The sequence below is a fragment of the Varanus komodoensis genome, unplaced genomic scaffold (genome assembly GCF_004798865.1).
Source record: "Varanus komodoensis strain SLA01 unplaced genomic scaffold, ASM479886v1 scaffold46_1, whole genome shotgun sequence".
NCBI lineage: Eukaryota > Metazoa > Chordata > Lepidosauria > Squamata > Varanidae > Varanus > Varanus komodoensis.
The window spans coordinates 1,677,919-1,696,345 of NW_025336043.1; the positions used below are offsets into that span (position 1 = coordinate 1,677,919).

Genomic DNA, 18,427 nt, shown 5'->3' on the forward strand with positions numbered 1-18,427 from the left:
AGAGACTATGTGGCAAATGGCCTGAACTGGTACGGTCTGTGGACACCGAACGCTGCTTGCATGAGATGGAGAAGGCAGAACAAGCTTCAACAAACAGGAATGGCCTGAACTGGTACGGTCTGTGGACACCGAACGCTGCTTGCATGAGATGGAGAAGGCAGAACAAGCTTCAACAAACAGGAATGGCCTGAACTGGTACAGTCTGTGGACACCGAACACTGCTTGCATGAGACAGAGAAGGCAGAACAAGCTTCAACAAACAGGAAAACAGTTTTGTTTTTCAAAGTGGCCCAACACTTTTCAGGCCTGTGACTCTCAGATCTCATCCTTCTCAATTTATCTATTAATCTATTTATTTTACTTTTAATTACTATTATTAGTTTTTTGTTATTGTCATCAGTTTTATTGATTTTTGTGTTATTAGTGTTTCATTCTATCTTTTTATTGTACAAAAGCAGCCCAGAGAGCCTATGGTTAATCAGGTGGCATACAAATCAAATCAATAAAGGAGATCAGAGTAGACACATCAAAGGTCTGGTGGAATGGAAGGAATTAGTGTGAGGTGGTTATTTCTAGACAGAAACTTTATGGGAAGGAGGAGGAAGAGCAAATTGGATCCAGCAAAAGAGGGCAAAGAGCATACCTCAAATGTAGGGGACCAAACCAGATCCACAGAGTGGTTCAGTATTGGGGACATGCTAGCACCTCCAAATGCTCAGGGTGATCTTCAAAGACAGAAGGAAGGAAGGAAGGAAGGAAGGAAGGAAGGAAGGAAGGAAGGAAGGAAGGAGGCAGGCAGGCAGGCAGGCAGGCAGGCAGGCAGGCATCTAAAGTCGAATGAATTCTGAGTCTCTCTTGTCTGCAGCCATCTACTATATTGAATGTATTTATCTTCTTAAATGGTTTTTAAAATCTGTTTTTAAATTTTGTATTTTAAGCTGTTTTCATAGTTTCTGTATTGTGTTTTATTGCTTTTTACTGATTGTTATTAACCACCCAGAGAGCTTCAGCTATTGGGTGGTATATAAATGAAATTAGTAACAACAATAGCAACATGGTATTAGCAAAAGTAAGTTCTTCCTCAATAAACATTTAGAGTTGCTTGAGGAGGACAACTGGATGAGGGGGTCCAAAAGATGGCAATTATTGGGACCTTCAAATGGCATTTGTAAAATTCCTCGGCAAGGACATTTCAGCAAACATAAGACTCATAAAAGAAGAGGAGAAATCACCATACAGATTGGTAAATCATGAAGAACAAGTTGAGAAAGTAGAAATTAATGGAGGTATGGAAATGATGAGATCTTCTCCCATAAGTATCTGCACTGGGATAAGTGTATTCAAACTTAGTAATAAGTGATCAGGAATTAAGAGTGAGGTGGGCACGTGTGCTGATACCACCAAATTATTGAAAGGATGTCAGAAGCAAAAAGAGAAAGCAAAGAGCTCCAAAAAGATCTCTCAAAACTTGGGACTGTTGCTATGTTTTTATGTGCCGTCAAGTCACCTCTCGTGATATAAAGGGCTTGTTCTGGATACCATGACAAAAACACTGACTGACCCCGAGGCTTTGGAAAAAAGCAAATCCCACGCTAGAGATCATTAGGAAAGGAATGAAAATATAATCATTGATATTAGCATGCCTTTAAAAGAAATGTATTCCAAGAGTGACCAAACTTGGCATGCTGGTCACATTTCAAGAAGGACTTTGGAAAAAGGCAACTACAAATAACAAGGGGCTGGAGCAATTCCTCTCCTAGGAAAGGTCTCAAGGTTTGAGGTTAGCTAACTTAGCAAAAAAGTGAGAAGAGAGGACACAGCAGAAGCGCATGCTATTCTGCAGAGAATGGCCATTAATGCTGGAGCCTGGGGTTGTCCAGTGATGCCGGACGCTGGGCATTAAGGCTGGACAAGGTGTCCTGGCACACGGGAAGCAGGGTGAATGTCACAAGATTCGGCCTGCCTAAGGGCAGCCTCCCACATTTCTAAAGATGAAATGTTTACGCCGAGCGTTTCAGTGTGGGTTATTTTGAGAATCCTCCTGCAATTTGTTGGCTCCCAGCTCCGAATCTTGAACGTCTGATTGCCTGTAGAATTCTTTGTATTGTCCCCCATGGTTTTCTCCCTAGGGCAAGGTTCGGGGCATGGGCGGCAGGCTGGGAAGGGCAGAACAGTGGGAGCAAGGCCCCTGTGCCAGGTGGGGCTCTGTAACCAGCTCAGGGGCCAGAGTAAGGAGAGGGTTAACAGCCCAAGTTTGAAGCTGCGAGAAATGTTCAGTCCAATAATGCACAGAGGGACAGGATAGTCTGCAAAACAGTCCACGTACCAAGGGGACGAAGTACCAAGGTCAGGAGAGGTTGGGGATGAGGGATGTGAGAATAGGCAGGAGCAGCGGGAACGAGGAACGAGGTGAGGAGCTGCAGATAGCCAGGGTTCAGGAAAGTCAGAGACGGCTTGTGTTGCTGCGGCAAAGAAACACCGTGCAGAGCGGCCCTTCCGCTGGTTTCCAAGCCCCGGCAGCACGCCGTGACTGCTCTCAGCTGCTTCTCGCAAGCGCCTGCGATGGCGTTCCTGGCTCTGCACAGATCTGCAAGGTTAGTCAGGCCCGGTCCTGACACCTGTGTCCCCCTCGGCCCCATTCTTACACGCCTTAAGAAATTCTTTTGCAGGAGTGAAGCACGGCCACCAACCAAGACTGCCCTCTTTCACAGGTGACCTTCTTCTTCTCCACAGCTTTGTCACCGTGTCCTGAACCACCGCTCAGAACTAGAATGCGCGGGCCACAGCTCAGATCTTCCAGGCACATGCAGCTGGGGACCCATCCTCGGCCCACTTCTTTCCTTGGGACAGGCATCTAACCTGAACCTTTCCCCTTGCGCACCGTGAGCCACTCTCCACATGGATGGTGTTGCAGGAAGCAGCAGCAGCAGAAAATAAATAAATAAAAATAAATAAATAGTGTGGCAGGCTGCCAGGTTGCTTGCTTGGCAGCCGTCCTCTGTCTGCATGCATGGCCAGTCTGAATGCACAGGCAAATCAAGCGGCTGCTCGACGAGGCCATGTTTATTGTTTTCCAAAGAGATTCCATGGAGAGGGGCAGCTTTACAGATGTCATAAACTGAGGTGCGGGAAGGTTTTCAACACAAGGGGCGGGAAGCCTTCCGAAGGGAACAGTATACTGCCTCTCACTTTCTAAGTCACCCAGAAGTAACAAATCTTTCCTAAAATAAACACGATGACATAAAAGAACCAAACTGAGGACAACACAACATTAGTGCCTTCATAATATATAAAGGCAATTAAGTGATTATTTTAGGCTCCTATAAATTTTCAGAATATGTTTTTGTGCAAACTTCCTAAATGGCATTTATGAAATAATAATGATGCTGAAATATAAATGAATCATGTAAAGTATGTCATTCTGGGGAGCCAGCAAAGTTGGCCACTGGCAAATTAATATTTTCCATTGTTCCGCTTAAGGAAGAGTTGCCACAAAGAGGGGAAACTTGCCAGTCAGGTCTTAAAGATAGAATGGCAACGCCCTGGTGGCGATGGTGGTGCGATCCTTTGATGGACCAAACCTTCCCACACTCTCCCTTTCACAAATAACGTCTCAAACATAGGCTGTAACAGATTCCAAAATCTGCCTTCACAGACAACCTTCCAGGCAACGTAGCATCCTGCTAAGGCATGACCAAAATCACCTGGAAGATTGGCCAGTCTGAGCTTTCCCGCTCTGGGAACTGCCCTGCTCTTATAGAAACACCTGCACTGTGAGAACTCTGCGTTGTCTATTGAGTGATTACAAACACTCAGAGCAAAATTCTTCCATGCACTGGCTTTCCTGCGGGAATACTGCCTCCCCCTGCAAAGCTGCTTTGGTGAGTTAATGTTGGGCTCCTGAATATTTAGCATTAGTGAGACAGGGTGACTTTCATTTTATTTTTAAAGTCACCAACGATTTCTGAATGTCTCTGCTTGGTTCTTTTGTAAATATGTTGAACACACTTGCCTAGCCTGAAAGTGGTCTCATTCCTGCCCTGGATGCCTCATCAAATATGCTCACTTGGTTGCTAAAAAGTTTAAAGGAAGTGCTCCGGAAAGGACCCTGCCATCCACTTCAAAAGGCTGTGCTACAGACACAGATTCAGAGCTCCTTCAGGCGCACCTCCAGGGGAACGTTTAATTTCTTCTCTTTTAGCTGCAAAGTTCATCCACAATGCTGTATTCACAAGCAACTTTTAGAGCCACCGTAATTTATTCATTCCACTTTGACCCTAATTTGGCCCAATGGCCAAAGCTCTCCGAGTGCACCATGGCATGATAAAACAACATAAAACATTTAGCACTGGAAAAATTAAATCAGTTGAAACACAAATACAAGGCAATTAACAACAAGACTGCCATGGCTGGATTAAAAAAAAAAGGAAATGGCCTCTACCTTGTATTTCACACAGCCGTCCAATCTGCATTCCCTGATGAATAGCGAAATCAGGTGCTGCATCTCGAACATGCTGAGGGTAGCCTGAGAGAAGCCACCAGAGTATTTATTTATTTAGCGTTTTGTATGCTGTCCCATCGCTTAATGCCTCGGGACGGCTTACATAAACAAACAAACAGGGCACAAAAAAAATACAAATTATACAAATTAAAAACCCGATTCATTCCGGCTGCAAATTAAAACCTATAGTTAATATTAAACGTTGTTAAATATTGTTTAAATAAAAAGGTCTTAACCTGGCGCTGAAAAACAAATAACGACGGCGCCAGGCGGACCTCTCTGGGGAGCGCATTCCACAGATGGGGCGCCACTGCAGAGAAGGCCCTCCTCCGGGTACTTTGCCTCCTGATGTCTTTCACGGAGGGCTCCCGGAGGAGGGCCTCGGCTGCCAATCTCAAGGGGCGGGAGGGCAAATATGGAAGCAGGCATTCCTTCAAGTATCCAGGTGGTGGTGGGGTGACCATGGAGTGACCGTCCCTGTGCCGGCCTGGCTGCGGCCGGCGAGTTAATGCCGCGGCCCCTCCCCCATGCCCCTAACCCCTAACCCTGCCCCCAATCCAGCGCAGCTGCCACCCATGGGGGGGGCGGGAGGCAGGAGCAGGGCTTGCCAGCACCCGCCGGCAAGACGGAGTACTGCCACGTGAGCCGGTTGTGCAAAGACCTTCATGCAAGCTTTGTCATATTTTGCTTTCACTTGCAAAGAGCAAGATTTGTGACCAACATTTTCTGGTAGTTTCACAGCTCAGAATAAAAGCCACCTGCAGTTCAGGGATTTTCGGCCCTTTGGGTCACAAACATGAGCTCTGGGGTCAGTTCTGCACAGGCAGCAGAACCCAGTGACAGCACCTTTCCAGGACTGCAGCATTGCAGGTGGCGAAACACTGCATGTTTGCATCCTCAGTGATCATGGAACTAATTAGAAGGTTCAAAAAGGGTTCTATTGACCTGGTTTACAGGACCGTCGCTGCCCACAGGGGGTTGCTAAAGCCACAGTGAGCTACAGTGCTTGCTGGGCCTTGCTGGACAGGATTTGGATGGCTGCAGTTTGTCCAGCCATGGGGACCACAGTTGTGCAAAAGTTTAACAACCCTTGCAAAACCTATGGCTATTGCTGGGTTGTGTGAGACTTGCTTAACACTTGCATAACTCACAGTCCCTCGGTTCTGAAGACATCGCAAGCCTTGGCTTGGACATTCAAAATGCCGTTCGTCCAAACGTTATTCATGTGAAGCATACTTCACATGAATGGGCAGGAGCCAACAGGATGGTGTTCAGTGTGGATAAGTGCAAGGTCTTGCACTTGGGGCATAGGAATGGGTGTCATCAGTACAGGTTAGGGGACAAGTGGCTGGAGAGCAGCACTTGTGAAAGGGACCTCGGGGTGCTGGTCGACTGCAGGCTGAACATGAGTCGGCCGTGTGATGCGGTGGCCAAGAGGGCAAACACCACCCTTGGTTGCAGAGCCAGAAGTGTGGCTTCTAGATCGAGAGAGGTATTACTGCCACTCTGCACGACTCTGGTGCGCCCACAGCTGGAGCATTGTGCTCAGTTTTGGGCCCCTCGTTACAGGAAGGATATAGCCAGGTTGGAGTCAGTGCAGCGTAGGGCCACAAGGTTGGTGGCCGGATTGCAGGGGATGCCGTATGAGGCGAGACTGAGGGAACTGGGTCTCTTCAGCCTGGAGAAGAGGAGACTCAGAGGGGATCTGTTGGCGACATGCAGGCATGTGAGGGGGTGTCACACGGAAGTGGGCACAGACCTGTTCTCAGGGAACCAAGGTTCAATTTGGATGCCAGGAAGCACTTCCTGAGAGTCAGGACCCCGAGGGTGTGGAGTGGGTTTTCACGGGAGGTCGTTGAGGCCCCATCGGTGCGGGTGTTCAAGGACAGGCTGGACGTGCATATGGCGGGCATGTCGTGAGCGGAGCCGGCTGGAGTCGGAGGTCAGACTAGATGGCCCGGGAGACCCCTTCTGGCTCGCTCTATGTTCCTGTGTTTCTATACTTGGAACCATTTGGCTAATGGGCAGTAATATAAATGCACACCAAACCTTCCACCTGGCTTATCCTTTTTTTTTCTGAAGGTTCTCCTCCCTCCCCACAATGGGAAACATTAAATAAGGAAACCTCCAAGTCCTGCAGCTTGACTCACGAGAAACGTCTAAGGTTGTCCTGGGGTCTCAAAGGCCAGGTCTCACAAAGGTGTTGTTTAACTGTTAATAGTATTTATTTTATTTTTTGGCCAGGGCCAGGGCGACTTATTTTATATTGTTAACTTGTTTTATATTGTTAATTTATTGTATTTTAATTGATTTATTTGTAAGCCGCCCCGAAGTTTCGGCGAATGGGGTGGCATAGAAATTTTCTAAATAAATAAATAAATATTTATGTAGTACAAGGGTCCAGTCAAAGTTGAGCAGTTGAGAAAAGTAATTGCTTTCAATGAGAGATGTCTGGCCTACATTCGCCCTTCCATTTGGAATGGAAAATACCTCAGGTACACCATCTATGTATTATGAACTTAAAACTTGCTTGTGCCCCTTATTTATTTATATGTTTTTTTTAAATATCAGGCTTAACTAACTGACACTGAGATCCACACTCATAGGTTCTTCAAAACCATACGTGAGGTTCAAATGTGGGACAAACATCCCACTATCCTATATTCTGCAGTTACTAAAAAAAGTTTAAAATTCACTAAATTTTTAAGCTAAAATTCTTACAATGCCATGGTCAACTCATAAAATCAAATAATACAGAAGGATAAAAAGACAGAAAACAATATTGTATATTTAAAATCACACATTTGTACTGGTCTTTAAATGCAACTAAAATTTCATAAAATTGTACTCTGGCAAACATCCTTTCCTTACAGTAGATTACATTAACATTAAAGAGCAAAAGCTGGAGTCTATTTTCCCTTTAAAAAAAATCTTAGCAGAAGCTTAATCTGTAGTCTTTTCAAGAATCTTCAAGAGCTAAAAAAATCCACATTTCTTTGTTATTTTTTTCCAAAGCAGGTGAAATGAGGCATCCCAGGTTCAAACATCGCATTCCTAATTTAAGATATTTAATGGTCTTATCAGTTCTGTAAAAGCAAGTCACAATAAGAAAAGGAAGATTGCATAATGGCACACAATTAATAGAACTATATTTTAAAAATATTTTATGAGTGATATGAAACACAAATAAGGCCAGATTGTTTTTTAAAGAGAACTTCACTGTAAAATCCACAAATAATTAATTCAGCATTCCAAAATAGCAGTGCATTTCTATTAAAGTACAAAAGCTAATTAAATGGACCAAGGATATTTTCGTGATAGAGGAAAAGGATTTTTTTTCTTTTTAATTATATGACTTGAAATTTCATAGCCACATTCTCTCTATTTAAAGGATTTTTGGTTTACAATCTCAGTGTCATGGGATTCCATTGCACCAAGTCCATTAAGGGCTTCTGTTGGGCAATTTCCATTCATTAAGCGAAAACCTGCCTGGGATTCCCCAAGTGCAGTGTCTGGTGGGTTGCAGCCCACTTTTATATGCCTGAAACATGTAAATATACACATTACTTGCCAAAGTGAGAATTTTTACTTGAAACCTGTTACCTGAGCCTCTTTGGAACAATTTCTATACAGCATATATCTGGCAGTTCCCATTCCTAACTAAAAGGATTTTGAAACTTGGCTAATTCCAAATGTGCCGACCTAAACATTGCACCGCTATAAACAAAACCAAAAAACCCCTAGAGCGATAGGCAGCAAAAGGAGCTGTCATGAAATCATAGCAAGCACTGCTTAACGACCGGAAGTCACCTGTGTGTTCCTCAAATACAAGAGCAAGAAGATGAAAGCAGTGCATTCTCCCTGTACTTGCACACGACTCCCCCACCTCGCGGTATCTTGGGGAATGGGGTCACATTCCTGCAGAAATGCCACAATGTGGACTCTGCTTTGTGGAAAAGAGGCACGGCAGACATTTTAGGCACATAGGTTATGTCTGAACTTTGGGAAGGAGCTGTACAATCAGATTTTGACTACTCGGAATTAACGACAGGACACGTGAATTGCCCTGCAACCTGAGGCGTGGTGTTGGCAGCAGTGCTCAGTCAGATGCTTTTGGAACGCCAGCAAGTCGCCTTTGAAGGCAACAGCCCAGCCACAGCCTCTGGAGACACAAATTCCAGGCTTACTGTGGCTCATCGCTCTCATGGGTGGAACAGGAGACGGTCCTGGAGAGCAACTGATTCCACCACCTTAGCCGCATGAGGGTGAGATCCTGTGGCCACTTGCGGGTGGATACAGGACAGGCTGGAACTCTGGGCCCTTGAGGTCCAGCCCCTCTCCATTCCCACGGTTCCTCCCATGCTGGTTGCAGCTGGCAGGCTGCAAGATGGACCCGGGAGCCGGCATTACAGGGGAGTTCTGGGTGAGAGGGAGGGGAGCAGCGAGGCGCCGTGGGGCGCCACACTTCCCGGTGGCAACTCAGCCTATTTTCTTGGGGAGCAGGCACACAGGGCCAAGGAAGGGAGCTTGGCTCCGTCTTTTGCAGGGTGGGAGGCGCCTGCAGAGTAAATGCTGAGGCACAGAAGCACAGACAAGCAGAGGAGCTGGAGGGGGCCAAGGCGGCCATGTGGGCGCAAGACTGACCGGCTGACCTTCTCGCAGCAGCTCCCCCTTGCCCTGCAATCCTAATGGAACTGGCGAGGCAAGAGGCCCAAGGACTCTGCTTGCCACGGGCCAGAAACTGAGATCTTGCTGTGACATCACACTGCGCACAAGTGACCTTGGGCCAGCCGCTATCGGCCTAACCTGCTTCACAGGGTTGCAGCGAGGGGGCCGGAGGGGGGAAGAGGAGGCCTGGGGAAGCCACCGGGGCCCTTCACTGGAAAAAAGGCGGGCTATACATCAATATTAAATAATCTAGGAGCATGCAGGAGCCTATTGTTTTGACATATTCAAGGATGCAGGAGCACCCAGTCGTCAATCCCTCTCCAGCGCAACTGCAACAGTGGCAGACAGAAACCCGTCTGTGACATGTGCCCCCTTTTCTGGCCGAGGTCAGGATTTATCTTCAAAACCCAGAACCAAGATGCCACCCAGTGGGGCAGCGTAATCTCACTCGCAGCCCTTCTGGAACCTGCACGGCACGGAGCGTGGCCAGGGCCCCCGCGCTGAGCCGCTGCCTCTGTAGCTCTCCTCACCCCACATGCATGCAGAGAAACATAGCAGCAACCGGGGAGATGCCTGCCCCTCCTGCAGCCAGCGGAGGCTTAAGACAAGGGTTACGGGATTACACGGGAGAAGGGAATGCTTCCATAATCATGCGTTATACACAATTGCCACAGCACTGTGCCATGGAGCAGAACTGTTTATTTCATTAGGGAAGATTAAGGGGGGGGACGACGACGACCGCAAAAGCGCTGCGTCTTGACTGAGTGAGAGAATCCCTTTCCACACAGAGATAATCCAGTGGACAAGGCTGTCCTACCTCAATTCCAAAATCATTAATTGTTGAAATTCATATATTAATTTAGGAAATGGGAAGGGATATTCAGGATGGAGAATTATATCCCATTACTGCTTTGGCTTAGCATGCTCACAGCCTTGGGTAATCAGTACATTTCCTAACAGAACAGATGATGGAAAGGAACTGGACAATATAGGAAGCTCTGGATCTAGGGAGTCAACAGCACTTACTACTGGAAATGAAGTTTCTATCATCATTTAAATACAAAACATCTGATTGGAAGGATTATTTTATAACCATGAAACATGTTTCTGTAATAAGTGCAGGCTGCATTATTACCCTTCAGTATTGCTGCAAATGAAATGAACTACATATAAAATAATCATTTTTACAAGGTTTTGTGCGTATGTGTGTGAGGCATCCCAGCTCCATTCCTGGATGTTTTACTGCCCAGGTAAAGAGGTACTTGCTGCAGAATAACTCAACACCTCCTCAACCAATTAAACTATTTTAAAGCATAAGGTTTGTGCTGGTGATACAGCTGCACATGCAATTTTGATTTTAATTTTTTGGGGTTTTGTTTTCAGGCAAAACCGGTATTCTTTTTCAATGGCCTGCAGAAAGTGCCTTCCTCACCTTTCACATCCCCTCAACAAGTGTCCCTTAAGCTAAAGGAAATTATTAGGATTATAGCATTAACCCAGGCCTTGCTGTTCCAAAATCAACATCATTATCATTTCTGGCCATTAAACCAGCTCTACATACTGCACTAAAATTATAGCAAGTAATTACTCTTCCACAGAGAAAGAAAAATAGCATGCCTTGCTTACACAAGAGATAAAAGAACAGATGTCCTTGCTTTGGTTATATCTTAATAGATTATCAAAGGGAAAATTAGCTTTTACCTGAAGCAAAAACACTTGCAAACACCGGCATATCCCAGACATATCAATGCCAGAATTTTTGCAACTGTGCTAATATTGTGGCCAATATTTTTTTCTTAAGCATTTGCTGTCGTAGAAAACCTGACAACCTGATCCTAAACATGCTTGTTGGGAAGAACATTCCATTCAGTTGATTGGGAATTACAGGAATTTTTGTTTATAACTCAGCCCAAGGATCAAACTGTTAACCTCTTGGAGGAAAAAATAAAATAGACTTTATTTACACACTTAGAGTTGAAAAAGTGTGTGTGGAGCAGTGTTAGGAAAGAAGGGGGGAATCTGATGCATATCTACTCAAAATTAGGTCCCATTGAGTTCAGTATTGCTTACACCCAGGCAAGTGTGCATTGGATTGCAGCCTTGAATTTGTTTTCCTCAAATTTATAATATTGCTTAGAAGTAGTATAAATTAAAGAACCTCACAGATAGCTGGAAGTAAAGGGGAAAAGGCAAAAAATCCCAATCTTAGCTTGCAACCCCAGGCACAGTTCCGAAGAATTGGGCGCAAGCGCATGCACTCCAAAGAAACTGATTTCTAGCCCTTTAGTTATAACTTGATCTTTTTTCCCTTGCCAAATGTCTTCAAAAAGAAAAGGAGAAAATAATCTCTTTAAAACAGTCTTTGAGACATTTGCATAATTTCCAATGACATTTGTATATTTCGCTAGAGGTCACAAAAAGTAAAAGGGTATACAGAATATTAATGCATTTCACTCGCAGAACGATCTTCATCTATTTTTATTATATCACAGAATTAGAAAAGACTTCTAAAAGCATTTAGCATGTGCTAATATTGCGGTCCTCTGATTTTAAAGATCTAAAAATGTTTGTTTGCCTGCTATAAATTCTAGCCCCATTCCACCTTGCAGTTTGGTCAAAAGCGGTAGAAAGTTTGAAAACAATAATAATACGCTGCAGTGGGAAAGGAAGTTTTGCTACGTGTTGCAAGTTCATGTGGCAATTTGCTTGGGGCTTTGAAAAAGAGAGCATCGAGAAAGAACAATAGTTTGGAAAGGCCGTTTCTCCCGTCTGCCAGCACAGGCATAGTAATGCGACTGCCCGTTCACACCATTTACACCAGCAGGGGCTGTGCAGGCCAAGCTGTTCCTAGGCACGACTGCCATGTTTCAGCTGCAAGTAAGAGCAAAGACGCCCACGATAAAGCGAATGCGCCTCATGCCTCCTACCTCGTTTTCACCCCTTCAAATTGAACCACTTAAATTCATGAAATTTATTAGATTTTAAATCTGGGACCACAGTTTATGTTTTCAGGAGTTTCCCAAAAAAAGAAAGCTTCTGTCCTTCCGAAAAAGACATCACATTTCCATACCACTTCCTCACCAAATGATTTTTAAGACCCCCCCATTCATAAAAGTAATTAAATAATTACATTGGTGCTAATTAACATGAAACTGAAGATTATTTAAGCACAAAAAACCCCCACTATTCAACTTCTTAATTATTCTTGTGCACACAGCATTTCCTTTTGCTCAGGCGCCCAAGGTGCAAATAAAGCATCCCATCTGCTCGTAATTAGAACTAAATAATTTCAGAGAATGCAGCTTATCATTTTGACTGCACATTTGATTAAAAACAGGGCACAAGCAACATCCCAGCTTATCGGTGTAATAGCAACAAAGCAGGCAAGCCCCATGTTCCCCCATCATTAAAGGAGACTGGAAACATTATCAGTTATTTCGAGGGGAGGGGAGACAGGAAGGGGGGGAGGAACGCAACTTTTTAGTTCATTTCATACAGATGAAAGCGAATTACAGCAAATCACCTCTCCACTGAATAGCGGCCTCTACATAATGACTTTATTTGCTTAATCCCCAAATTAAACGCTGTTTCAAGCGAAGGCCCTGCGTTATTACTCTCATCATGTTGACAACATTTTCCTGCCGAGACCAATTTGAATAAAACAAGGGCCTTCCTTGAACTCAATCAAGGAGTCATAATGTGGTGGGTAATAGAGGTTGCTGATAGATCCACAGACAAAAGCGTTATACCTAATGATGGGATATGGATAATGGTCCTCCTAGAGGTCCTGATGCGATTCCAGTTGGCGGCCAGATGCTAAAAATCAAGGGAAGGCATTGATCAGTGACAGGAGAAGCTGCAGCAGATACAATCCAGTCAAACTTCAGCTGTTTCCCCCACCCCACCCCACTTCTCCCACTGTACAGTTAAGCCAGGCATAAATTATATTAATTGATTTAATCACATACTTAAAACATCTTCCCCAATTAATTTAATTAGATGGCTACATGAAGCTACTGGCAGGGGAAGATTAGAGGCTGATCACTTAATTAACAGAATATGAATGAAAAAAACAGAAAGCAAACATAAATGAAATGGTGAGCACTAATTAAAAGCCCTGTCTGCAAACTTAAGTACTTTCTGACAAAGTAGTGACTGCCACAGAGGCAAGTGAGATGATTTGCCTGCACCAGATCCAGTTTGCACTATAGGTGCAAGAGGGAGGGGGGCCAGAGGAAACGGAGAGCAGAATTGGACGCGAAGGCAAGCACGGTCTGCTGCCACGAGCCGTGGCAGGGCACCAAGTTCCCCCTCTTCTCCCCTGCACTGTGCGCTTCCGGAAATGCAGTGCTTGTCCCGCGACAGTGGATTCCCCCCCCCCCTCTGCCAGAAGGCCAGGTGTGGAGGGAAAGAAGATGCATGGTATAAGGAAGGCATAGCCCATATTTCAGTATCCTGACATGGCTGCTATTTTCTGAACCGATGCCACACGCTCTGCAATGTCCCTCTTCCCTCCCAAGCCCTTCTCTTTTTGTGTTTCGTCTTTTGGATTATGAGCCTGAAGGCAAGGACTGACGCGACTGATCTTTGCAGCCCGATCTGGAAGTGTTTTGTCCTTGTACTTGGGTAAAAATGCAGCTGAGGAGGCGGCAAATGGCACTAAAAGTCTAGCTAGGGCCTCTGTAATGCATTCGAAGCACTGAAGTTATCTGTTCAACAAGGCCAACCTAAGTCAAAGGGAAAGAGGAAAAATATCCGATTTTGTGTAGAGTGACAAAAAAAAAGCAGTTCTCGGGGAGACTGGGGGGAAAGACTGTAGCCACAAAGACTGCACATTTAATGAAGCATGAAATATGCTCAGACAAGTGTAGAGTTAAATGGGAAAAAATAGGAGCATTTTATCGCAATCACTCAAGCAGGTGATGTTTAAAAATGGAGAATTGCCAAAACAGCTGTCAGCTTTGTGCACCTTGGCCCTGATGTAGAAATTCTCCAGGTGTCTCCGTCGTGATTCCTTCAGGGTCTTCCTGACACGCCGCATGTGAACACGCACAAGCCACGTGATGGCAACCACGCCGGACGCCCACTGCTGCTGCCTGAAATCGATGTAAGCTTTCCTGAATCGGTAGCACCTCCAGGTTGCCTGAATCTTGGTGGCTGCTGCTTCAGCACCGTGCTGGCCTTTGTATCTCTGGCCAGGCCGACTTAAGCGCTTCCTGACCGCTGTTCCGTTCTTGATCACCGAGAGGAGGTCCTCTCGGGTTGGCCTCTGGTTCAGTTCAAAATCCGGCACGATCTCCATGACCTTCTTCCCCCGGATGATGGCTGAGGGCACGGCATAATCCTTCAGAAGCTTTGCAACTTGCTCCAGGAAGGAAAAGGCACTTCCCCAAAACAAGCAGCAGTGCTGCTTGAACCCAAGGATATCGGAGCTGGTGCGGTCGACGGTTCCTTTGCACACAGGTATGTCAAATTCCAGAAACAGGTTCTGGAAAGCCTGAGCTGGTGTCACTTCTGGAGTCTATGGAAGGAAGGAACAGGCAACAGATGTGAAGGAGCCCTTCAAAAAGAAGCAGCAGAGACATGCAGTCCTATTTTTATTTATTATAGTTTGATCCCACCTTTTTCCTCAAGCTGCCCTACATCGTTCTCTTCCTCTTCCTCCTCTCAGTCTCACAACAGCAACCCTGTGAGGCAGGCAGGCAGGGCTGGGAGCCATTTTCAGGACAACCCCTGTCCACCCTGGCTTGCCACTGGGCCACCCCGGCCAGGAAGGGCCATAAAGGACTTCCTGTCTTGGCTGAGGCTTCACCTGAATGACGGATTCCGGCATGTTCCTCAGCTTTGCTTCATGGCTTGTCCCCTGGGCTCCACTCTCAGAAAACCTGACCCCTGCTCACAGCTCAGGCCAAGCCTTGCACCCCAGTCTGCTTGCAGAGCTCATGAGCCTGTGAGAGCTTCCCCATTTGCTCTGGCGAGGAAGGGAGCTCTCCATCCAGGGAAGCTCATTGCCCACAGGGCTCCAACGGGGAGGCACAGTCAGGTCACAGTCACCTGGCTTGAACCAGGGTGCTGTGTGGCTTGGTAGCCAGATACACAAACAACTAAACACCCAGCATTTTCAGGCTGGAAAGCGATGCATTACAGTACAGTCATACCTTAGGCAGCAAGGTAGGAGCACTGGCCAGCTCCTGCTTCTGAACTGCCTGAATTAACTGCCGCTTCTCTTTCTTGGGTGCCACAACCGAGATGCAGGATGGAGGCGGAGCAATGCTTCCTTTGCTTCCCCTGCTGGCGTAAGTGGCTGTGCGGGGAGGCTTCTCGCAGGGACGAGGGGCGGCTTCCACCTTCTTGCTCTCCAGACTGCTCTCTACCGAACCAATGAAATGCTTTAAAAAGGAAAGGTCAGACCCTTCACATCTCAGATCTCAAAACTCCCAAGCCAGCGGCCCAAACCAAAGGCGATCAAGGCCACATCCAGTTTATCGTCCACAATGGTCCTGAAGAAAGCCGCAACTCTACAGATCCACTGTGAACAACTACATGGTCACAGCTTTCCGCAGGAAGGAGGAGACAGGTTGCATTTCTGCCATAAAGGGGTGGAAGCAGAATAGATGCTCCTTGTGCCCAAATCTACCTGGAAGAAAACAAGGTAGATTCTGCTGCTGTTCAAGGCTGTGGCTGAGATACACCATGGGAGAGCCAGGAGGCTAAGCTTCAGCAGAGCAGAATGGCGGTTAGCCTTGGTTGCTGTAATGACTGGATTGCGGTTACAGGAATCCTGGCGAGCTCAAGAACGGCCGTAAGAGTGAGGCAGCTGGGAGTATGGAAGGGAGGGAGGAGTGGGTAGCACAGGGCAGGCAAAAAGGTTTCTCTGGGGAGCTACCCAAGAAAGCCTCCATCCACCCACCCTCATGGCTTGCCTGCGGCAGCCATCTTTTGTCCTTGCAGCCATCGCTGCTAGGACGTGATGGCAAATTGTTTTACTGGCATTATCAGAACCACCACTTTGTGTGTACCTGAAGTGGCTTTCTTGTACTTGGTGTGAAATTCATGCAGAAGAGCGGGTCTGGGTAGTACAAGAGGTTTCTCCAGCGTAATTCTAGCAGCACGTGGGATCAGACCCCTTTCAGTTAGACTCAGGATACCTAGATAGAAACAGAGAGGTTCAGCCAGTTATTTCAGATGCACCTTACCCTAGGAGGTGAAAATTCCCCCATCCTAAATCCATCCACCAATGTCAGTAGCCCCTTTCCCCAAGGAATGTTTTCAAGACCTACATATTTACCTTTAAAGGTAAAGAGGAGGGAGAAAGATGGGTGGAAAAGAGAACGCTCTGTCTTAGGGGGTCTGCCACCTCCCCCTACCCTTTTGGTTAAAGAGAAGGTAGGGGGATAGGTCAGAAAGATGGTACAAACGAAAGGCTTCTTTTCCTCTTTCGCCTGCTGTCCCTGTCGCCTGCAGCTGGAAGGTAATATAGAAGGGGAGCAAAAGATGCCCAGGACAAAAGGGACAGACCCTTCCCCACGCCCAACGCTCTCCTCCCTCCTGGCTCCGACTTCATACCATGCAAAGGCTGGACGGACAGTGGCTGCTTAGACTTTCTAGTAGGCTACTCAAAACTTGGCATGCGGGTTGTGGTGTGAGTTCAGTCACCCCTATTTAAAGTGGCCAAATGGTAAAACCAATTACCAAGGTGACCTGCCAAACAGACTACGCTGCTGCAGCAACGATAAAGACATAATCCCAAGAGGAGGCAGGAGGCTCAACTGACCTTTTTCTGCATCTGTTTCCGACACGGGCAAAACAGCACCAGCGTTGGTCGAATGGAAGGAAGATGGAGCAACAGAGAGATTGCCGACTGTGATACCTTTGACCACCTTCCGAGCTGGTGCCTAAGGAGAGAAGACAGAAAACTTCTTCCTTCAGTGGCAAACCTTTTCAGCATTACAGAGCTCTTGGCTCACGCGAGGCTAAATAATAAATAGTTCTGCTATGAATTGTTTCATTAAGGTTAATAACAAAAAACAGTACGAGCTCAGATTTTACTGCTTAGGAATATGGAACATTACTGTTGACTGTCAGCCGTTAATGTAATTTAAAGGAGAGTTAATTAAAAGCTAATCAATGTCTTGTGATAGCTGCTATGCAAAAAAATGATCAAATATTATTTAAAAGCTACATTTGGCCTTCTGCAAGAAGCTGGTTAGGTTTGGTGATTGCATTTTGTGAGCAGGAGGCTACTGCCTTGAAGCAATTGCCAGGGCAAGGCCAGCTGAAACTGCTCTCTGCCGTGGCTCCTGAACCGTCTGCACACGTGCCGTCTGTCCCTTGCCGATGTGCACTGCACCCTGGCGAAAGCCCCCCATCTCCTGGCCAGGGGCACACGTGAAGAGTGCATTGCCCCAGCCAACGGCTGCACGTGCTTGCTGCTTCCTGTCAAATTCACGAGTGGCAAAGCCCTGGGCTCAGGCTGACAATTTACCCCCGTTTCAGCGTCCAAAGGGGGGGGGGAACGCAGGTGTTGGGCTTGACCATCGAAGGCTGCTCAGTTTTCCGTACCACAGAAGTATCTTTAATCTGTAAGGAAGCAAAGGCCACAGCCGAGAGCTTCCAGGACAAGAGACATGGAGAATGCCAAGAGGGACACACACTGTAGCCCCTGCGCTCAGTACGCCACAGCTGATGATCCCTGGTGATAATCCTATCCTGCCCAAAAAAGGCCCAAAGGAAGGAGCCCCTCTTGAGAGCAAGCTGGCTGGCTGGGGTGAGTGGTCTGCAGAGATCCCACAGGCAGGAAAGCACCTTCCTGAGCGATTCAAGCGAATGACTCGCTCCAACACAATGGATTTGGCACGTCTAATTTCATGAAAACATTCCAGCAGGGAGAAACATTACTTCAGAACACAATTTTCAAAGGTTAGAACAGAGATCTTAATTTGGGTTGCTGGCAAACATTTACTCTGCATATTACGCCTGGAACTTGCTGCAGCAGTATTTTCCCTTATCTCAAGCAATTCTGTGTATAATTAATTTGAGGCATGAGACAAAAGCAGTCTATTAGTCCTTTTGAAGTGCATTCCTCTTGTGAATAAAAGCACCCTACTCAATTTGGTTATGTTTCTAGGCTTCAATTTAAGCAAAGTACCTTTTTCAAAGGATTTTCTGTTTTACTTGTTTTTCATTTGTTATCAGTTAAACAGTGTTGAGGCAAAACAACAATTCAAAGGCAGGGAAGAGGTGCTCAGCAAGCTGCAG

General features: G+C 46.3%; 1 protein-coding gene across 1 annotated transcript in view; it reads right to left on the reverse strand.

The window, feature by feature from the left end:
- Nucleotides 1-18,427, reverse strand: part of IQCH (IQ motif containing H) — a 90,954-nt gene that overhangs the window by 60,944 nt on the left and 11,583 nt on the right. The window contains exons 6-11 of the mRNA XM_044444798.1: nt 16,944-17,064; nt 16,189-16,317; nt 15,328-15,539; nt 14,139-14,690; nt 12,919-12,985; nt 4,442-4,525 (exon numbers count right to left, since the gene is read on the reverse strand). Coding sequence (XP_044300733.1) covers nt 4,442-4,525; nt 12,919-12,985; nt 14,139-14,690; nt 15,328-15,539; nt 16,189-16,317; nt 16,944-17,064 — 1,165 coding nt within the window. The remainder of the gene's footprint in view (nt 1-4,441; nt 4,526-12,918; nt 12,986-14,138; nt 14,691-15,327; nt 15,540-16,188; nt 16,318-16,943; nt 17,065-18,427) is intronic.